We start from the raw sequence: 22,141 nt of genomic DNA, 5'->3' as shown, positions 1-22,141 counted from the left end.
GATGTGCATCATGGGAGAACTCGGAGGCTATAGGGGGATAAATTTGTATCTACATCCAGGAATAACCCTGTTCTGGATGAAGAAGATCAGAATTGTGGACTACATAATACGACAATCAGACCATAGCGCCATAACCCCTTTCGCTGTGCACACAGAAAAACACAAGAGCAACAGCAAAGATAGCATCCATAGTGCTATTGGAAAGTAACAGATGTGGCGGAAAAACAAAAGCTTTCAAGCGTACCTGGGTAGCGCACGTGAAACGTATTTGGAGTACAGAGTAATATAGCTCTCTGCGTGGAGTGTTAAGAGCCAGCACTCTAAGAGTAGATTCTGGTGGATATAGCATGAACCGGTTTCAAATGGAACTTTCGTTTCGGGGCATTAATAGAATCTCCAGAGGAGGACTTAGTCTTCCCAGCTTTTCTCTACAGTTTCTCGTACACGTTTCGCATACTCCTTGCGATTATCCTTGTAGAGATTGGACGCTTCGACATTGGCAGGAGACGAGGTATTTGGGTCATTAAGCAGGCTGCAGGGGTCAGCGCCAATAATGGCTGGATTCAGGCTGCCATACCTTTGAATACTTGTCAATATCGCCGCCACGTCATATGTAGGGCTCCAGCGGTTCTGTAGGATATCCAAACAGAGCTCCCCGGTCCCGTAGACATTGGGATGAAACATTTTGCTGACAAACTTCACTCCAGGGGGTTTGTTGGGGTACTGTTCTTCAAAATTCATCACAAGGCGAAAAGTTCCATCCTCAAATGGCGTGTCTGCTGGGCCAATAATCACCGCATTCCTGACCAAAAAATGAGCACTTCAAGTAAATTCTGTGATATGGATATACCAAAACATACCATGTCATCACATTATCGGCGACAGGAGAAGCGGAGACTCCGGCAGGGGGGTCCGTTTGCATTCGCTGGATGATAATAGTCAGTTAGGTTCTCTAACGGGGAGGAAGGGGAAGGGCTATTAATCAGTCATCCATGCAAGGATATGTCTCGACTCGGAACTCACCTTGAAATCTCTCATCAACCGACGGCGGGCAGCGGTGGACATGTCTAGGCACACGAGCAAAGTTGAGTCTACAAAGAGCGAATACAGGAGAATCAACGGAATATATACAAGACAAGAATAAATGGTAGATCAATGGAGTCTAACGTTGGAATGGCTGCAAAAAAAAGAAGAACTTGCGGTCAAGGCTTGATGACAAGAGAGGTATTTTGGAAGATGCATTCATCATCTTGTCTTTGGGCACCTCAGTCGCCAGTTTCCATTAAAGCCGCGGGCGACGGGCCGGTAAAACAGATATTCCGAATATTCCCTTCATGACGTAAGCCTTAGTAGTTCCTGTTGTGGGGCAGATGACAAAGCATGTCGTGACACCGCGTTGTCGGAGCCGACCAGCCGAGAGGAGTTCTGGGGAAGAGAGCCAAGAGAGCGGGTACTCTCGGGGATCCGGGCTTCTCCAACCGCCCATGTGATCTCTTGAAGACGGGGAGGTTCCAGTCCAACTTCAGACAAAAGCTCGACACTGTGCTGTCATTCCTGGCCCACGCTACAAAGAATTCTTGTAGTGCATTATCTTTGCTTTGTTCTCACAATGCAGCCTTCTTTCAGATTAGCCTCCCGTCTGGGACCAAGGTCCACACCCAGCCAGAGATTGGGCCTTGTCCAGCGCCAATTCGGCTCATCGGCCATGAGACAGAAGGAGATTCAGGATGCGTACATTCTCAGTGCCTCACGAACGCCTACTGCCAAGGTAATGTCCTTGGCTCCGAGTTCTCGTCTTTCTTTTGTGTCTACGGTCTAACCTTGGTTCCCAGTTCAATGGTTCGTTTACCACTGTACCCGCCCCGAAACTCGGTGCCGTAGCAATCAAGTCAGCTATTGAAAAATCAAAAGTGCCCATGGATAAAATTACCGATGTTTATATGGGATGCGTCCTTCAAGGATCTGTTGGTCAATCACCAGCTAGACAAGCATCCATGTTTGCTGGTTTACCACCGTCTGTTGAAGCGCTCACAGTCAACAAGGTTTGCGCGTCGGGTATGAAGGCTGTCGTTCTTGCAGCGCAAAATATCCAGCTAGGCCTTGCTGAGGCCCAGGTTGCTGGTGGAATGGAGAACATGTCCCGCGTCCCATATTACTATCCTCGAGCCAGTCAGCAAATGCCGTTTGGAAACACAACAATGGAGGATGGGTTAATCAAGGACGGTTTATGGGACGTTTACAATCAATTCCACATGGGCGTTTGTGCCGAAAATACAGCAAAGAACCATAATATCACGAGAAAGGAGCAGGATGAATATGCAATCAGATCATATCAGCGTGCTCAGGCCGCCTGGAAAGAAAACAAATTTGTTGATGAGATTGCACCTGTCACTGTTAAAAGCAAGAAGGGCGAAGTTGTCATTTCTCGGGATGAAGGTTTTGAAGATCTTCGGGCTGACAAAATGGCTACACTCAAGCCTGCTTTTGTCCGCGACGGGACTGGCACCGTAACAGCGGGAAATGCATCGACATTTAACGATGGTGCTTCTGCCCTTGTGATTACGAATGCCGCTCTTGCTCGTGAATATGGATCAACAAGCCGGGTTCTCGCGCGTATTGTTTCTTCTGCTGATGCAGCCATCGACCCCATTGATTTTCCAGTTGCTCCAGCAAAAGCCGTGCCAATTGCCCTTCAGCGAGCCGGCCTCACTCAAGATCAAATTTCTATATGGGAGTTTAATGAAGCGTTTGCTGCTGTCATAAAAGCCAATGAAAAGGTTCGTAAATTGCTTTCCCTCTAGTCTAGAGTTATGTTAACGTTGTTTCTCGAAGATTCTTGGTCTTGAGAAGGCCAATGTGAACCCGCTAGGAGGCGCCATTTCCCTTGGCCATGCCTTGGGTAGTTCAGGTTCGCGAATCCTAACCACTCTATTGCACCAGCTCAAGCCAGGAGAATATGGCTGTGCTGCTATTTGCAATGGTGGTGGTGCCGCGACTGCTATTGTGGTACAACGGGTTGAGCGCGTCGAGTAAACATGGCAAGCAAGTACAGATCACAGTGGGAAAAAAAAGTAAGGACTTATTTATGTACATATATCCACCGGTTTTATTGAAAATGACTTTGAGGGCAACATAATATCCAAAGGTGCCTAACTTGAATGACATGAGCCTGCATAATGTCCTATTTGAGGATTTCAACATAGCAGGGAGATGCCGAATATTGCTGGCCCGGAAGATTAAATTCCTCTCAGGTCCATATTCATCATAGTTACATGTATCAGTAGAGCATTGTCTCCAAATCAAAATGGGAGGAGCGATTGTATTCATTGGCTAATTTTCACGAGATGGACTTGTTGCCTCCACCACACCAACACTTGCTTTCATCTTCCCTTTCAACCTGCACCAAAACGTTCATGTTGCGTCCACGAAGGTAATCCACGACTCGATGCTGGACATCAGCAACTTCAGCATTGCGAGAGGCGATGACATGAATTACGCCATGCACACACTGGGTCGAGTGTTCGTGAGTATGACGTTCAGGTAACTCATGTTTCGTAACCGTGGTGTCGTGTTTTTCATCATGTGCATGGTGGTCGTGATCACCATGGCAATGGCCATGACTATGGTCATGTTTCTTATCTATATTTGTATCATCAAGCCAGAATTTGGGGACGGTATACCCGACGACGCCACGAAGAGCACTAATTCCGGCGAGAGTTTCGCGAAGGCTGTATTCCACGTCTGCTGGAACGGCGAGAAGAAGGGTTTTGGCTGTACTTTTAACAAGTGGAATGGCTGAAACAAAGATGAGGATAGCAATCATGCAAGATGCGATAGGGTCAAATCCAGGCCAGCCAAAGAAATGAACCAGGACAGTAGAAATAACAACAGCTACTGACCCCAAAGCATCAGCAAGAATATGAAGGTATATACCATGCATATTTTCATTGTGGTGATGATGGTGGTGATCATCGTGGGAATGGCCATGGCTATGTCCATGTGCATGATGATGGGCATGATCAAAGGCAAAAATTCCAACCATATTGACAACGAGTCCAAGTGTCGATACTATAAATAGTTCTCCAAGTCTATTCAGCTGACTCCCAGAGAAAAGCCTTTCTAGTGCTTCGAATATGATTTCCATGCTGATAATCCTGTGATGAAAAATTAATATTAGCTACATTAAAAGCCATTATTTAAGCCATGTCACGTACAGTAGAGAGACTCCGTTGGCGAAACCAGCAAGAGTATCAACCTTTCCGTAGCCAAACGGGAACCGAGCACTTGGCGGCCATTTGCTCATGACTGCGGCAGACATTCCGACGCCCAGTGCAAAACAGTCAAACAGCATGTGAATGCTATCGCTGAGTAGTCCTAGCGAGCCCGTCGCAATGCCGTAAACAAATTGCACAACCATAAACGAGAAATTGAGGCTAAAACGACGAAATCCATTAGTCGTTGCCCCCATTGAACAAGGGAAAGCCGGGAGAAACAGACGTCATGAAGTAGAAGATTCGACGAGAATCTTTTTCTTTTAAAATAGCATGCAAAAGTGGCCACTGCTCACAAAGCCCTAGAAGCCATATCGACGCTCGCGATGGACGTTTCTGCTCCGTATGCTCAACGCATTGTTCGTTTGTCTTAAGTGATGGCGTCATCGAAGGGGTGGAGGGAGCATCATGAAATGGAAGGCGGTCCAGTTTGTCCATGTCCGAGAGACAAGCGAAATGAGGAGTCCTTGGGGCCGAGGGAGTCGCGCCGCAGGAAGGGGGCGTCAGGAGGTCAGGTTGCAAGGAAGCAGGAGGTGGTTCGTTGGAAAGCGAAAGCGGCTGCGAACGTTTATGGGAGCGGCCATGATGATGAGGCCGCCCGCCATGCACACCATTGGTGACTGGAGTAATCAAGGTGGCCGACATTCCCCATCACCAGCGCTGAGCCAGCGCTGTGGGTGTGCAAGGCGCGCAGAGAAACAACCACAGCAGATATTCACGCCAGCTGGGTATGTGCAGCGTCAACTAGTTTGAAGCCGGCGTCTGGCACACAAGAGCAGTCCAGACTTGCGCGCCCCTGTCCCTGCTGCTGGGCGTCCGTTCTTGTTGAGCGGTTGTCTGTCGTTGTCTTTGACGCGCCCTCAATTTCAGGGCACGATGCCAAGACTGGGGTTGCAGATCACGGGTTAGTCAGCTACTTAATTAGGTAGGTAGTTAACTACCTAAACTAGGTGATGAACTAGTCCGCATGCGGCCACACATGCAAACAGGCCCAACAGCGCTTGTTGGCCGCGAGCAGCCACTCTTCCTTCAGCACCAGCGGACCGCGACATTGGGGTATCATGCCAGCATCGCGCCGGCTCTCTCTCTGCGTTGAGATTCAGTTCTCATGGCCGCCGTTCATCTCGTCCTCGCGGTCTGCCTTTCATTACCCCCTCTCCTGTTCTTTGGGTTCGTCTGGCTTCGACCGACCCGCCGCACGATAGGGGAAATCGGAAGTATTTCTGCTACTTCCGTTCAGATAGTCGTCCTTGGGGATATTGGACATAGTCCTAGAATGCAGTATCATGCGCAGAGTGTAGCAAAGCATGGTGGGCGTGTAACAATTATCGGATATCAAGGTACTCTCGCAGTCATTCTTGACTTTTGCAGCTATTGCCTCGTACCGACAATAATGCGTGCCAATAGTGTCTCCTCCCAATCCAGATCTTCTATCAGACCCTCTCGTGACCATCGTTCCCCTTCCTCCGCCCCCCGTTTTACTACAGACGAACAATGCTGTGTTATTCCCGCTACTCAGTATCCTGAAGGTCATTCAACAAATTTGGAGCTTGTGGATGGCCCTTACTTATTCCTCTGATCCGGCAGAATGGATGATTATTCAGGTATGCCTATCCTTCCCAGTGTTACAGTCCTTTATATGCTTGAGCATCATTGTAGCGCCTTGTCTGTTTAAAAAACTAAGATTCTCTGCGCCGTTTGTTCCTCAGAACCCCCCTGCAATTCCAACCCTACTTCTTGCTCTCCTCACTTGCTGGCTGCGAAATAGCCGGTTGATTATTGATTGGCATAACTTCGGTTTCTCGATCCTAGCCCTGAAACTGGGCCAGAGTCACCCAATGGTCTGGCTCATGAAATGGTATGAAATGACACTTTCCCGTATGGCTTTTGCCCATTTTTGTGTGAGCAACGCCATGGCCAGCATTCTACGAGCAAAAATGAACATTGGCAGCACAGTGCTAGTCCTCCACGATCGCCCAGCATCATTATTCCAACCAATTACAAATCAAAAGCAAAGGTTTGAATTTCTTACTTCACTCCCAGAAACAAGAGAATTTGCGCATCATGCCCTTTCAGGTAAAAGCTCTGAGCTCCTTGTCAGTTCTACCTCTTGGACTCCTGATGAGGATTTCTCTTTGCTTCTCCAAGCCCTCTGCCAATACTCTACCTATGCGACCACGACCAATACAAGCCTCCCGGAACTCCATGTTATCATCACTGGAAAAGGTCCGCAGCAAAGAATGTACCTTCAAATAGTTGAGAGTTTGATCGAAACTGGAAAGTTGAAAAAAGTCAGCATCACATGTGCCTGGCTTACCATAGAAAACTATGCAAGGCTCCTTGCTTGCTCTTCTCTTGGAGTATGTCTCCATACTAGCAGTAGTGGGGTGGATTTACCGATGAAGGTTGTAGATATGTTTGGTGCTGGCCTTCCAGTGGTTGGCTGGAACAAATATGAGGCTTGGGCAGAGCTTGTAACTGAGGGAGTAGACGGAAGGGGTTTTAGTAGTGCTGAGGAGCTCTCGAAACAACTTATCGACCTTTTCGGTCAGGACCGGTCCGATTTGGAATCTCTTAGACACGGCGCAAGGAACGCAAGCAGAAGGCGATGGGGTGATGAATGGGACTCGGTTGCAGGAAAACTCTTGCGGTTGGTTTAAAAACACCTAAAGATGGCGAATGAAACCACTTCTCTCCTGCTGTAATTTGCCCTATCCAATTACGAAAAAAACGCAAACTGGTAACGCTACTGGACAAGTTTGGATGTAGAAAGAAAGCCCTTTCCAGACATCGCCCAAACGAAGCAATATTCATGCGACGCTGGGGTGAGACTTCTGAATACACCCAAATATACCATTCAAAAACATACCCATAAGAGAGTATTGACAACATCAATATGCACTTTATTTCTAGCCTCATCCACCATTCAAATGCTGAAAAGAGATCGTTTGATGAACGCTATGAAAAAGACAAAGTATAGCAACATGCTGTTATCAAGTGTTGAACTGAATGGAAAGTTGCCCAAAAAATCTATATGTCATGAATAAGAAAACTGTCGACTATCTTAATTAAATAACTTCGTCATGGCTTTATGCGCGAGTTCAACACCCAAGCTAGAATTCACGTTAGGCAAATGGCTATTTCAATACAAGGATCCAAAGGTCAATCAACTTACAATGTGGCAGCATTCGCTGGCACTGCACGAGCCAAGGCTGGACCGAAACCAGGAAAAAATGCTTTCAAGCCACCACTGGCATATACGCCACGAATGGTACCCCCAATGGTCGGTCGACCTTCTGCGCTTTGCAACCGTGATTTGATCGTATCAACAGGGAAGACAGGAATCCACATCGCTACGCCAGCAGCACCACCAGCAGTGACGATGGCTGGAAGAGAGAGCTCTCCAGTAGGCTCAACATTGCTATTTTTTGGCGTTAGGCTCCGCTTGATGTATTCATAGGTAGCAAAGTATGCCGCGGAGCCGGGGCCATCACGGGCAAGAGTCATTGCACTACCACGAAACACACTTCTTATCCCACCTTCCTTATATAATTGTCGAACCACGTCAACACCACCTGAATATTTTGGCTTTTGGCCTGGGGGTGGAGGGTTCTGGCCTTGGATCTGCAGTAAGACTTTGACCCGCTCAAAGGGTGCCGTAATTAAAGTCATCGGGATTGCGGAGAAAAAACCAGCAGCAGATATCTGGGCAATGGTGTATTGAGGTGTGCCGTTATGCTCGGGGACGGCATAGACGCTTCTGACAAGCGTTTTCCCTAAATCGTAACCCTGGTAGGCATTAGTATTGACGGATGGTGTTAAAAATAGGAGTCTATAATTTACCCAGAAGCTGACGGCAACTATTGAGAAGATGTACTACATTAGTATGATGTATAATTATATGTGTGAAGACGGTGCCTTACACATAGGCGTAACGCCAACTAAAGGAGCAGACACGCCCGCATAAAGACCCTGAAAATTGATAGGTTAGCGTAATTATTAAGAAAATGACATATCCGTTACACATACTCTTACAAGACCTTCTCGGGCCACAGTCTTCTTTACAACATCGATCGCACCGGTATACACACCCCTTTCTGCTGTCTGTAACCGCACCTTGACCAGATCAAAGGGATGCCCAACAACCACAGCACAGATACCGCCGACACCGCCCGCGACAAATGAGCGCACTTGAGCAAGAGTGGCGTTGGTACCGGAAACGGGAGCCGCTTTCGTCCCTTCGTGCGCAGGGGGGACGCCGTCGGGGGCTGGGACAGAAGTAGAAGCTTCTGTTGCCATTATGTATATCGCAAATGGCTCACGGCCGACGGATCGCTCAGTAAAAACAGCAACTGCTGGCGGTTTTGGGCGGGCGTGGGAGATGTGGTTGCGGTGTTCGATATTCGCTCCCTGTCATTGCTTGTGATGGAGTCTGTGCCTGAATCGGGCGCCTGCAGTTGCCTCGGCTCGTGACGGAGGAAATAATATCCGACACTAATTTAGTTAGTTGATCACCTGATTCACTAACTAGTTAGGTACCTGTTAACTAGCTGACTCAGCGAGCTAAAGGCGCAAGATCTCATCAGTGGCTGGTTAACGTCGGAATTTGCCCTGGCAGTAGATACATGTATCGAACACATTTAGGATCTCAGACAGGAGTCTCTTTTGACCGTAATCCTCGGGCAAGATGCTTTCAGCTATCAAGCGAGATCGGTCCAGATACTCTTGTCCGCAACGGCTGCAAAAACAGGATATCGATGGGTTCTGTATTGACAGCGAGGTAATACCACAGCGAACGAAGACGTGCCCTTCGAAGCATTGCGACTCCGTATTGGAATACCATCCTATCCCGGATCTGCATATTTCGCATATCTCCAAAATTTCTCCTGCAGGGTTGTCGATTTGATCTTGGGGTTTCGCCGGAATGATACAGTGCACATCAGCATTATCATCCGGACATATTTCCAGCCGATTTAAAAAGGAAATTTCCGTCATCAAGTCCAAACCCGAAGATTCCTGAAGCCATGAGAGTGCCGATCGCACCAGGCGTAATATCTGCTTCTCGCGGTCCGGACATACTAGCACGGAACAGCAAGCAGAATACACCAACCTCTTAAGCGAGGGATCCTCAGGGACGGACCTGTGTTGTTGACTCAATGTATATTCAAGCACCCGGTATCTTGCCTTTAACGAGTCATGCTGCAGCGGAACACGCCACATGGGCATCACGTCTGTTTGACCTTCGGAAATCTTGTGGGCTTGGCAGAATGAGACCCGAAGGCGTGAGTGAGAGGCGGTCAGGTGTTCTACCATGTCTGTAGGGTGAACAGTGAAGCACACCGCAATCCACTCATGATACCTAGACATACCCCATACCCTTGCAGTTGCCATTCCTCCAAGATCATTGTCCAAATCAAATAGAGCACGGCAATTCTCGATAGCCTTTCCCCATTCGGTTTCTAGTAAGTTGCTGGCGTCTACATCTTCGATTTGCTTCGAAAACAACGCCATCTGGCGGCCGCCATCAAACATTATTTTGGTGAAATTCACAAAACCGACGAACGACGAGGCATCATATGCTGTAGTTATACCTACATAAATTAGAAATCTCATGTCTCACAACCCTTTGGCATCCTTACAACTAATGGGTGAGTAATCCAGGGGGAGGTCAGTGTTTGAGTCCTCAGGGTGAGAAGTTTTATGCCCTTTCAGCACACATCTCATCACATTCCTATCTGATCCTTCGAGGAGAATTATACAAACAGTACCGAGCACCCCTACGGCTAACCACCGAGGCTCGGTATCCTTGGATCTAGTTAGCAGATGCTTAAGAGTTTTGGGGTTTGTAGCTTAACTTCGTAGATCCAGGCCACTGGCCCCACAAATTTATTCTGTTCACTAGCGGTTATAGGAATACCAACTTCGTTGATGTGAAAATCATGATGCATCAACCATGTGTTTTTTTCAAAACTGAAGCGGGCTTGTAGTTGTAGTAGCCTGAGTTCGGAGCTGCAGATAAAAGCAACAGTGGCGACGAGGGATACCGACCCGTCTTCCTCCCCTGACGGTGCTATGTTCCACCGCGTACACGCCATATATTTGGCAACTCGTCTCTCTCCCAAGGATTTCGCGAAGAGGGAGTCGGAGTTGAATAGGAAATGGGTTGACGATGGTGTGAGAGAATGATGACAGATCACTTCGAGGTCGAATCCAGTTTTCTTTGTGCCTGGATTCATTCTGATCACGATTACATCACCTGCGTCGTTAGATGCCAGGAGGAGGTGAACACCCCATTTTCCCAACATCCCTGGGGCATCTGAGCTCGGGGGTTCAAATCCATCAAACAAGCTACAGGGAGTGGTCCACGTAAAAGACCTGATTCTCTGTTTTTTTGCAAGAAGGTCGGGATCATCGGATAAGGCACTAAAATACTCTCTCACTTTGTTGTTGACGATAGCAATGCGTGTCCACCTGAGCGCTCCATCGACTACATCCCAGAGAGACAGCAACAAATTGCTGGTCAATACCGCTAACGAGCAGCGCCGATAAGTTGCCAAGCCAGGTGCAGACCAAGCTAAAGCACTAACATGGCTCAGAGATTGCTCCTCGCCAACGGAGAATGTCCGCCCACCAAGGGGGAGCATCACAGGCCACTCATCTTGTGTAAAAGTACTGGTGCATATTTTGGTCGTATTCCATTGACTGTTTTTGCTGGAACTGTGTAGCTCCTGCTGTGAGGCAGGCTTGGGTGTCTACAAAGGATTGATCAGGATTATACCATCTTCAACATTAGGGAGTGTTATGCCAGACCAGAATATGGACACCGTCACCAGCCGCAATAGCAAGCTCACCATCATCTGACCATGATATACATTCATAGCATGAGGGGTATGCATTCAGCTCCACATGGCTAGGCATGATGGCCGCTCTCTGCACTGGTGGTTTGCTGTTTGTCGCCTACATTGTTTGGGTGATGTATTGGACGACACAGGAGCACGTGATGATCATGTGACTGAGCATCTATAATATTGTGTCTAGGTCTGCTCCTAACAAACAAGACAAGAATACTTATAGATGAACATGCTATAATCAAGACTATGGAAAAAACATATGAAAAACTTCTAGCAAATCTTCATCAGTCTGATAGTCAAAGATAATGAAATCAGTATTATGATCAAGAAAAGAAGATGATAAATTTACAGTTCTTCAGTTTCTTCTTTAAAAATCTAATCATCTGATAAGTTATCTGACTTCTGCTCAACACATTCTTATAGTTTTGACAGTGATATAGATAGTGAACTCTTCTCTGTTAAATAATTAATATTCAAGAGTCTCAATTGTTTAATGAATTTTTTAAATTTCTGTCTAGACAAGATCTTTGTTAAGTCATCTGCAAACATATTATCACTTTCAATTCAGCTAATATTCAATTTCTTATTAGTAACTGCTTGTCATAATCAGTGATGATGAATATTAATGTGATGAAGCTTGATGATTAGTTGTGAAGCTACTGAAATCAGTAAATAAATCATCTGCAAATTATCACATAAAATATTAAAATCTCTTTCTAATTTCAACATAATATTCTTAAATAAGTGTTTCCATCATATGGTCTCTTTTGTCATATAGAATAGTGCTAAAAGCTCAGCTTTCATTGAAGATGTTGTAACAGTCTTTTGTTTAAAGAATTTTTAATTAATTAAGTCTCTGAAGAGCTTAAATATAAAGTTCTGAGAGAAGTATTTAGAGCTCAAATTATCTGCAAAAGAAGAATCACTGACAATTATTAAAAGAATGTTAATAATGTTGTTATTATTATTATTACTCTGAGTATTCAACTTCTTCTTGACATGAAATTCAAGAGCATAATACTTTATTGAAAAAGCATATGAAATAACTCTCTCAATTGCTGTATGATGTTCTGATTCTGAGTTAATCAAAGTCTCACTTAATTTTGCAGTAGCAAATGAAATATCAGATCACATTATAATAGCAGCATAGAGAACTGAATCAACTTTTTGTTGATAAGCATGTACTTATTGCTTATTTTGCACCCCCATATAAGAAGCTATATCTGCAGTTATCATTGACATACATAATGACTTTAATTTCATAAGATTGAACTTATTAGCAATCTTCTCAATATAACTATTCTGACACAGTCAAAGCTTCTGAGAATCCCTATTGTGTAAGACATAAATATCTAGAAATCACTCTAGCTCTTCAATCTCTTAAAACTTATAATGTGTCTGTAGATTTCTTAATAACTGCTCAAATGTTCCAACATTCTTTCTGTGATATAAAAATACTATGTCATTCATGTAAAAGAAGATAATAATATTCTTATCAATAAATAGACATAATTCTTCATAAATTTGATGAAATTTTAGTTCTCAGAGTGTTGAAGTAAGGTCTTCATACTTAAGTCATGAAGATTTAAGATGACTGTATAAAACATATAGAATTTTTTAAACATCTCTTTTCTTACTGTAACTCTCTGTCAGTCTGCAATAAACAGATTTATTAAATGAAGCATTAATGAATGCATTAACAGCATCAATCTAAAAGATCTTCATTTTAAAATAAGCTGTTATAGTCATTAAAAGACAAAATATTCACACAGCTAGAGTAGCAGTATAGATGTCATGTTTATTATTGATATTCAGATCTTCATGAAAAACAAGTCTTGTCTTATAACATTTCAAAAAACCATTAACATCAAATTTGTATGTATAAATTCATATTAAAGAGATTGAACATATTTCTTCTGAGCTCTCTACTTCTTTAAAGCATTTTTTCATTCATAGCTTCTTCATTTCCACATCCATGGCAGTCTTAAACTCATCAGCATGCAGATGTTGCAACATTGAAAAATAATGCTTTAGAGACTTTGAAAAATTCTCTCTGTGAAGTCTAGAATTTGTAATTGTAAAAGCTGTTAAATAGTCTCTATAAAATGAATTCAATTGTGCTGTTTGCTGCAGAATCACTATATAAGCTGTTCATCTGTCAATTTAATCTGCATTTTGATTTCTTATTCTAGCACTTCATCTAGAAGATGAAGATTGCTTGTTTAAGCTTGCTTCAGCTGAGTCATTCACTGCTTTCATGACAAAATGATTGACTGTTGAAATCTCATCATTAGTGCTCACCATCTCTGTGACAGAACAATTAACTATTAATTGTCTGTTATTTGTGCTCACCATCTCTGTAGAGCTAGTGGCAGAAAGTGTAGTAGATGTTATATCTTCAGATGACTTAACTATAATATCACTCATCATCTCTGTAGCTTTCATGACAGAATGATTGACTGTCAATAAAAGTTGATTCAGTGTCTCTATTTCAGTTGATGATGTTGTTAAATCATCTGAAAAAAGTTAAATGTAAATGTCTGAAGCTGATAGTTCTGATATAGACTCTGATGTTAATAATGCATGTATCTCTTTTAATTGATTAGTTAGTGTCTTAGTCATTGTTTCTGTTGATTCTATTAACTGATCAACAGTTTTGTGACTTTCACATGATGTATTCTTCTCAGAGTCTTTATCTTCACTGTCATGCTCACTCAAGCTCATTTTGTTAATATCACTTACTTCAATGAAAGATATTGTATCCAGCACAACAAAGCTCTTCTATAATAAAAGCTCACTGCTAATCTCATTAGAATTGAATAGTGTATCTTTGTTAAATATAATGTCTCTTGTTAATATAATCTTTTGTCATACTGAAATCCAAATGTGAAAAATATTTATTGATTTGTATTCAATGAGATATTCAACTTCTGCTCTAGAAGTCAGTTTCTGATTTCTTCTGTATTGTGCATTCTTAATTAAAGAATACACTCTGCAGCCAAAAACTCTTATATGTCTAATTTCAGTTCAAGAAGTTGCAGTCCAAAGATATTTCTCTAAGAATTTAAGAGAAGTGTTTTAATTAAGATCTTTAACTGAAATTCTGTTTAAAATATACACTGCAGTCTTGACACATTCTGGTCACAAATTCTCAGACAAGTTGACTTCAATTTACATTATACATGCTGCTGTTATTATTAAAGCTCCTGCACATTCTGCAGCTTCATTTTAAGTTGAGGTGTAGAATGCTGAATGTTGAACAACTATATCATATGTTTGAGTCAAAGCTGTCAGTTCTGACTGCATAGAGATTTCTTCATCAATTTAAATAGTCAAAATAGTCAATTGATATAAATTGAGAATTACTCTTATCATTTTTGCTGTGCACATTAAACTTTCAGATTTTCACTGCATCATTTTCACATAGTGCAGATGAATATAATCACAATATAAGTGAATCATTCATCTATCTCCATTATAATCTGAAGTAAACTGTATGAGATCAACAGACATCTTTATGAATGGGTGTGTAGATCTTTTCAACAGCATTCTGTGTATAATTTACTTTACTTTTAAAAGAGCACAAGATCTGCACTTCACTGTTAGAGAACTCTGAGAAATCTTTTTAAATTTCATGTTGATAGACATCTTTGAAAGATGTGCTGAAGACTTTCTGCTCAGATGATTAAGTCTCAGATGTCAAATATTTATGATTTCTAGTGAACTGAAGACCAACATCATCACTAATTTTTTAATCAAATCTTCATTTAACAAGACAGTAAAGACACTCTTCATTATACTGTCTGTTGCAATGTTAATAGATCTGTATTCAACAATCATTTTTCTCTCTTTAACAGTCAAATTGAACAGAATATTTCTTGTGCTGGTATAGTAAATCATAAAAGACTCATCATTTAAATAACAACTCTTCACACACAGCAATCTGTGTGTCACTAGATTTTTATGAAAGTCAGAAATGTAGAGAACATTCTTTAGTAATATCTTGCCAGCATCTGCTGACATTTAAGTATAAACTTTAACATCATCATATTCATGAATTTTACAATGAGTATTTTCAACAAGCACAATATCTGAAGAATCAACATTCTGATAGTTTTGAAATCTTATAAAATCATTGCAAATATGTGCATCTGCATTCTCATCTAATATGAAGCTGTTCTGTAATGAATAGAATTCATATTTATTGCTCATGTTAGTGGAGTTAAAAATCATTACAGAAGCAAAGATAGTTGAATTAGAAAATGTCTTGACAATAACTTTGTTAGCATCACTATTTGTCACATTGTCTGAAGCACTAACTTCTTCAGTAGTATTCAAATTCTTTGATTTCTTTCAATTTGCAATCTTTTTCTTTAATTTTCTTTTGTTCACTGAATTCTTCAGTGCTTTCTTGATCTTATTATCAATTTTTGGATCTGATTTCCAGCTCATTGATTGAATAAGTGAATTAAAATATGAGCAGTATGCCCAATCATGTTGCTTTCTGTAAAGATATGTAGAGTTTGTACTTTCAGTATTCTCTTCTGATGATTTATTTTGAATGATTCTTTCAGTGGAATATGCTGACAGCTTATTACTTTGATCTGGCTCAGTATCTTTCTTTAATAACTGCCAAAATATTTAAATATGTCTATAAACATTCAGCTCATGTTTCTGATTCAAATTCTTCTCAGTTAGAAGCTTAGATAGATATGTATAGAAGAACTCTCTATAATTTGAAGAGATTGCTCTCAGAAATTGTTTCAAGACAAAAGATTTACAGATATATTCACACATATTGTACATAATTATCTGATTCAATACTTCTTCATAGTTTAGTAAATATACTTCAATTGCTTGATTCTTTAACTCTTCTTTGAGAGTTTTAAATTTCTCTACTAGTCTATCTTTCAATTGAGAAGCATTCACTGCATTTCTAGCATATAGAGTCTTCAGATGTTCTTTTGCAGTAGTTTCTACATTATCTGATTTACTTATTGTAAAAATTCTCAGAGATGAATCTACACAGTCTCTTATTGTTTTCTGTAGCTCTTGCATCACTAAGACTCTCTTCTCTTAAGTTCTATATTAATCTCTTTGCATATTTCTTGCATATTTTGTATCTGCAGAAGTTGCAGTTTCTTCAGTTTTTTTAGAAGAAAGAAAATTCTCTATAATAAGTTTCTGAAGTTCAGAATGTGTTTCTTTTGTTAAATCAACATATAATTACAATCAGTGAAGATTTGCTAAATGCTTAATGTCTTTAATTCATTCTTTTCAATTATCAGAACTATTCAGCATAACAACTCTTCTAGATAATTCATTTATTTTTAATTAATTATTGAAGTGAGACATTAATTCTATATTATGATTTTCTGTAGACTTAGATCAGTAAAAATTATATAGATGTGTTAGATCTCTGCAAACTCCACAATTAAGATTTAAGCTTAAATAGAGGGTTCAATGTATGATCTCAAGATACTTAATAGTGACCTCTATTTGTATGGGTAACAAGAGTAAAATAAAGTATTTTGAATGTATCTTTAGATAATAATCAAATTCTTGAAAGAGCTCAGACTCATAACTATTGAACAACACAGAAGCACATGATGATCATGTGACTGAGTGTCTATAATATTGTGTCTAGATCTGCTTCTAATGAACAAGACAAGAATACTTATAGACAAACATGCTATAATCAAGACTATGAGAAAAACATATGAAAAACCCCTAGCAAACCTCTGCCAGCCTGGTAGACAAAGATAATGAAATTGGTACCATGGTCAAGAAGAGGAGGTGGCGAACCTACAGTTCTCTGGTTCCTCCTTTGGAGATCTGGTCACCTGACAAGTCACCTGACTCCTGCTCAACATGATGTGAGAATGAGGGTGCTTAGTCAGCCAGGGGATTTTCTGTCAAGTCCTCTAATGCCACTTCTACGTCGCACGCGCCAGGGTTTGTTATGAGGTTGGGGAAACTCTTAGCGGCTATGGAAATTGCTCAAGGATAGAAAAGAATTTGCGATCAACAAGCTTCCGCTTTCCTATATTTCCGCCTGTGAACACAGACTGTTACATACGACTGTCTCTGTATACCACCCTACACCAGGCCACAACCACATCGCTTATTAAATGGCCATATTTAGCTAAATGATGCCACCAACTGACCACTCGGGGAACGCTACGTCTGTCTATTTACCGAAAAATCTCAAGGTTGTTCTGAATATGAAAGCGATCAGCATGTAGAAGTCAATACCATCCTTGCTCTAATACAAGGAAAGCACGACTGCTGAGAGTATGTTGCTTTAGCTTCCGCTGCCATTGTAGAGAAGCTTGTTCGTAGTGCCAGCCCCAGGGTTCCTAATACGACCCTCAGCCATCTGGATGAGACGGGCGCAGACAGCAGAAGGGGGAATCCGGTGGAGTGCCATAATAGCAGCGCCGACACCGGCGACATGGGGAGCAGCCATGGACGTGCCTGACATAGACCCAGGCATACCGCCCGGCAAAACGGAGGTGATGTTGGTGCCTGGAGCGTAAAGCTTGACTGGACCAGATTGTTAGCACAAAAGAAAGAAAAAGCTAAGAAGACTAACTTGGTGCCCCCCAGTTGGAAAACGAGGCTTTGGTATCTTGATCGGTTGACGCAGCGACAGTGCATACGCGAGCTGCAGAAGCAGGAGATGTATTGGTAGCATCGGCCTGGTAACTGCATGTCAGCCATTCAAGATATCTCCAATCGGCAGTGTTCCTTACATTGCTGTTTCCTGCAGCCACTGCCAGGAATATTCCAGCATCCTGGGCTCTGGTAGCGGCTTGATTTGCGGAATTCATTCTTCCTCCTCCCAGCGAGAGATTCATCACGGCTCTCCCAAGGGTTCCCGTTCGGCGGGCATGGTCAACACACCAACTGATACCCTGGATAATGCCAGCCCACGTGCCGCTGCCGTTCCTATTGAGCACCTTCACTGCAACGATTGTTGACCTTTTGGCGATACCGAACCTGGTTCCAGCAAAGGTACCAGCAGTGTGCGTTCCGTGACCATGCTCGTCCCTATTTGGCCCGCCCGCAAAATTAGCACCCCAAGTAGCACGGCCAGCAAACTCAGGTAGCAAGATATCAATGCCGGTATCAACGCCATAGATGGTGATATCTCGACCAGCTGAGTCATCATAAATAAAATCGCTGCTGCCCCTTTCACGGTTCGAAATTCTAGGGAGACCCCATGACGGGGCATGTCTTTGCCTGACCCAAGTGGCTAATTGAACACGGCGGTCTGGCTCGACATAGTCAACCTATTCATGTTACAACTCGATGCTTTCGACGGGATCGTTAGTTGTACTCACGTCGGCATTTTGGAGGATTTTGTTTAGAGTCTCGCGATCGAACGAGCCACTATATCCGTGCCAACCATTAATCCTGTACACGTACTTCATTCCACCAGCGGCCGTGGAGCCTCGTTTGGCAATAGTGCCGTTATGAACATTGGTAGCCCAGGTGATGTGGGCGTCGAAGGATGAAGGAGATACAGACTCCTTCATAACAACGATGTACGAGTCAGGAATGATATCCTTCTTGTCGGCAATATCTATCAAGCTTGCAGCATCTGTGGCCAATAAGACCGCAAAAGTGACGATCAGAGTCTTAATGAATCCCATCGTGAAAGGGGTTAGTATCAGGCCTTGGTAAAAATAGAGTCGCGTAAAATGGTAGCCCATCGTTTGTGGGTTAGGTGGGTGTCTTTATAGTGCATAGTTACTGATCGCACGGCTGAAAAGGAGCACACAGGTCCGCATCCCGTATGCCTAATCAAAGCTTGCAGGTCAGAGTGTAACCACACAAGGGCATTTTTTGCCGAGGGCATTGGAATTTCGCTCTGTCAAACACGATAGAGGAGGGTAGATGGTCCGGCGGCGTCCGGCACAGCGAAGACAACACAATTCAAAGGAATGAAACGGGTCAAGAAAGAAGTCAGTCAAATCACACGAAGCAATTCTGGGGATCCAGAGACATAGTACGACCATGTCGAGGGCTCTATAACTCCGCGGTAATACGAGTACTTCCTGAGATACAATCGGGTGATACTCATCAATGTCACATTGTGAATATCTACTATTTAGCCACAAGGAGACTGAATGACTGTGATATGGGTCCTGAAACTTTCTTAGGACACAAATTTTAGCTCAAGGTGTTGGGTTTCTGGCAATAAACTGCTCTTGGTATGGCATGGCCCCAAATACCAAAGGCTCAAAGCATTGGCTTCAACGATAGTGTGGGTGGGCGGAGGTCAAGCAGGTGTTCCTAAAGGGACGAGGGAAGTGGCAGATATTGGGCCCAACAAGATCAACATGTGACAGCTGATCGGAGTTGTCGCGGGCTCATATTCAAGCGGGCTGGTGGTTGCAAAAGGGGGGCAGAACTCAAGCGGAACGGCAAGGGCTCCCGCCGGCTATGATACTTAAGACAGCAAAATATCTATCCTTCATAGTAGATAGAATAAGAAAGATGAAACCATAAGCAAAATAGGTGGCGTGCGAAGAGAGATAAGTGGTATAGCTACCACATGACAGAGTCTGGTCGGAATTGGCCGCGGAATGAGATGGGGAACAGTTATCGGGACAACGCGTTGGGCAACTCGTGGTAGTAGCACCAGTGCGCACGCGGGATTCTGGCGAAGGACAGTCTCTCGTGAGAGGCGCTTTTCATAGTAGCGCACACTAGGTAGGCCGAGGCAGTACAGGGGAATGGAATGGACTGTCTCGTAAATAGCAAAGGATGTTATGCGACGAACCAACCCGAGATTTCGATTATACGGAGGGCAGTCAAAAATGTAGTACTAAAATAGGTAGAGGGGCAGATAGAGAGACACCTTCTCGACTTGTTCCCCAGCAGTGGCTGCACAGAACAAATCCTCACAAATAGACAATTGAGGCACAGGTGGAATCCACGGCGAACTGGAGTCGATGATGGGTAGTCCATTGTCTTCACAAGGAAGCGCTCTAACACGCTGGCCGAAAAGGACGCAGCGTGGTTCGAACAATCAGCTCTAAGACAAATGGATAAGGGCAAGATTTGCCATCGGATGCGGGCAGGCTGGGAGTAGTGAAGCGGGTAGTGCAAAGGCCTAGCGCTAACCGCACGAGATTGCCTGTAGATCTCGCCACACGTGGATATGATATCAAAGGTGGCAGTCGGTTGGGAGCAGGTGGCACCAGGCGTAAATCAGGCGGATGAGGTATGTTGCACAGCCCATCTATGCAGCATTCAGAAGGAGGGCCAAGGGCAATCGGATGACAGTTGCACATCAGCTATGTAGATGACGGCTGGCTGCGTAAGCAGCATGGGGCCAGGGGGAAGGTATGTACGCTCGTGATAGTGTTGGCCCTTGGGTGGGAGAGCATGAGATGTTGCAAGGTGGGCTTGGTGGTGGTTAAGTTTGCTTGGTTTGCACTGTCTAGTTCCCTGTAAATGAACTAGTTACCGGTATTCCCAAAAAAATATCCGCGCCCACATTTGCTGGTCAAGCTTCGCAGCCCTGAATATCGAAAACGCGTCGTATGCCATGGAGGTCGTCATGGACTGCCTCTCTTCTGCCGCTTCATCATTGCCAACAGCATCACCTCACCCCACAACCTCCAATGCTGTCTCCCTCCACCCTCCACCAAATGGCATTTCACTCTTGAATACAAAAAACGAAATCTTTCTCTCATATCTTCAAAATGTTGTCTTTTTATTTCTTCTCCAACTTCGCCAGCTGCCAGATAAGCCCTCAATGTCAATGAACGATCACAAGCTGCTTCAGAAAGACACTATACAAAAGCTCACTGAGCTACAAATCTATCTCAAAAGAGGTGTCAGGCCTCTGGAAGCACATTTGAAATATCAGATCGACAAAGTTCTGAAAGCGGCAGATGATGCTGAAAGGACTCGGCACTTCACGAGAGCAACAAGGAAAAAGCAAAGCAGACAAGACTCCAATAGCAAACATGAGAATTCATCCACAGAGAGTGATGCCGGCAGTGAAAGTGGCTCTGAAAGCAGTGGCCATGAAGATGAAGTCGACAAGCTTGCTTATCGGCCAAATCTTGCTGGGCTCTCAAAAGCAACTCAAGAAGCCGAGAACGGCATTCCATCAGCATCGAAGTTGGGAGATGGGATCTATCGACCCCCAAAAATCAAGCCTACTGCTCTGCCTGCCAAGTCTCGCGGGCATGGTAAATCCCGCGTCATCGATGAGTTTGTTAGTGCTGAAATGTCCACAGTACCAGTTGCAGAGCCTAGTATCGGTAGTACGATTAGGGCCAGGGGGAGAGAAGTGCGTACGCAGCGGGAGAGAGAGATTGAAGGCGAGCGACGGGCGTATGAGGAAACCAACTTTGTGCGACTGCCTAAGGAAAGCAAAAAGGATCGGAGAGGAGGAAGAAAACAAGATGGATTTGGTGGTGAGGACTGGAGGAGTCTTGGAGAGAATGCCGATCGAATTGGGCAGCTCACCAGCCATGGTAGAGGCACGAGCAGGGCGTTAGAAAAAAGCAGGAAAAGACGGCTGACCAACGATGGGCCACAGAGTCACAGCGTGGGAGAAAGCTTCGAAAAGCGGCGGAAGAAGGTTGCAGGGTGGAAGAAGTAAGCGGCCCATGCTGGACCCGGCGAGCTCCTCGTAGGGATTGGCGATTCCATTTCTGACTTATCTGTGGCTACAATGCCGGATTGTACAGAAGGACGATACCAGCTGTGGGCTAATATTTTCTACGCGATGGATCCTATCCCCATAGGGCCCGAAAAGGCGCTTTATTTGATCTTATGTGAATATATTATTTTAGGTCCTTTGGTGCAACGTATATATAACTATATACGAAGATCGGTACTGTAACTATACTTCGTAGACTAGATCCCAGACAGTTTTGGATCAGTTATTCCTCCTCTAGACAGGCACATAGAAAGGCGGTTTAAAGCTGTGACTGGATACTACTCCTGTTGGGCGTTCGCTGGCCATTCGCGTGCTGTGCTGTGGCGGCG

The 22,141-nt window shown here is 43.7% G+C and overlaps 8 protein-coding genes across 8 annotated transcripts; 3 read left to right on the top strand and 5 right to left on the bottom strand.

Moving 5' to 3' along the window:
• Positions 1-408: 408 nt before the first annotated feature.
• On the bottom strand, positions 409-1,065 carry UBC2 (Ubiquitin-conjugating enzyme E2 2; the record flags this gene model as incomplete). Its single annotated transcript, XM_049255482.1, has 4 exons — positions 409-532; positions 578-802; positions 861-925; positions 1,024-1,065. 4 exons carry the CDS (start codon positions 1,063-1,065, stop codon positions 409-411), a joined length of 456 nt encoding a protein of 151 aa, XP_049105547.1.
• A 544-nt stretch (positions 1,066-1,609) lies between these two features.
• On the top strand, positions 1,610-3,033 carry LOZ57_006463 (uncharacterized protein; the record flags this gene model as incomplete). The annotated part of the gene is made up of 3 exons (XM_049255481.1): positions 1,610-1,768; positions 1,833-2,777; positions 2,833-3,033. 3 exons carry the CDS (start codon positions 1,610-1,612, stop codon positions 3,031-3,033), a joined length of 1,305 nt encoding a protein of 434 aa, XP_049105546.1.
• Positions 3,034-3,337: 304 nt separating this feature from the next.
• On the bottom strand, positions 3,338-4,303 carry MSC2 (putative zinc transporter msc2; the record flags this gene model as incomplete). Its single annotated transcript, XM_049255480.1, has 2 exons — positions 3,338-4,154; positions 4,215-4,303. The coding sequence occupies 2 exons, from the start codon at positions 4,301-4,303 to the stop codon at positions 3,338-3,340; spliced, it is 906 nt and encodes a 301-aa protein (XP_049105545.1).
• A 1,076-nt stretch (positions 4,304-5,379) lies between these two features.
• Positions 5,380-6,931, top strand: ALG1 (mannosyltransferase; the record flags this gene model as incomplete). Its single annotated transcript, XM_049255479.1, has 3 exons — positions 5,380-5,611; positions 5,679-5,875; positions 5,981-6,931. 3 exons carry the CDS (start codon positions 5,380-5,382, stop codon positions 6,929-6,931), a joined length of 1,380 nt encoding a protein of 459 aa, XP_049105544.1.
• Positions 6,932-7,335: 404 nt separating this feature from the next.
• Positions 7,336-8,570, bottom strand: CRC1 (carnitine transporter; the record flags this gene model as incomplete). The annotated part of the gene is made up of 5 exons (XM_049255478.1): positions 7,336-7,384; positions 7,447-8,060; positions 8,115-8,131; positions 8,195-8,243; positions 8,301-8,570. 5 exons carry the CDS (start codon positions 8,568-8,570, stop codon positions 7,336-7,338), a joined length of 999 nt encoding a protein of 332 aa, XP_049105543.1.
• A 294-nt stretch (positions 8,571-8,864) lies between these two features.
• LOZ57_006459 (uncharacterized protein) lies at positions 8,865-9,995 on the bottom strand (the record flags this gene model as incomplete). Its single annotated transcript, XM_049255477.1, has 2 exons — positions 8,865-9,862; positions 9,911-9,995. 2 exons carry the CDS (start codon positions 9,993-9,995, stop codon positions 8,865-8,867), a joined length of 1,083 nt encoding a protein of 360 aa, XP_049105542.1.
• Positions 9,996-17,426: 7,431 nt separating this feature from the next.
• On the bottom strand, positions 17,427-18,780 carry LOZ57_006458 (uncharacterized protein; the record flags this gene model as incomplete). Its single annotated transcript, XM_049255476.1, has 4 exons — positions 17,427-17,668; positions 17,718-17,823; positions 17,878-18,417; positions 18,469-18,780. 4 exons carry the CDS (start codon positions 18,778-18,780, stop codon positions 17,427-17,429), a joined length of 1,200 nt encoding a protein of 399 aa, XP_049105541.1.
• Positions 18,781-20,684: 1,904 nt separating this feature from the next.
• LOZ57_006457 (uncharacterized protein) lies at positions 20,685-21,752 on the top strand (the record flags this gene model as incomplete). The annotated part of the gene is made up of 1 exon (XM_049255475.1): positions 20,685-21,752. The coding sequence occupies one exon, from the start codon at positions 20,685-20,687 to the stop codon at positions 21,750-21,752; it is 1,068 nt and encodes a 355-aa protein (XP_049105540.1).
• Positions 21,753-22,141: the final 389 nt, after the last annotated feature.

Source organism: Ophidiomyces ophidiicola, assembly GCF_022830035.1.
Source record: "Ophidiomyces ophidiicola strain CBS 122913 chromosome Unknown scaffold_43, whole genome shotgun sequence".
In the NCBI taxonomy this organism is placed as follows: domain Eukaryota; kingdom Fungi; phylum Ascomycota; class Eurotiomycetes; order Onygenales; family Onygenaceae; genus Ophidiomyces; species Ophidiomyces ophidiicola.
Note: the sequence above shows the minus strand (reverse complement) of the source record. Positions and strands in the feature narration are given on the sequence as shown.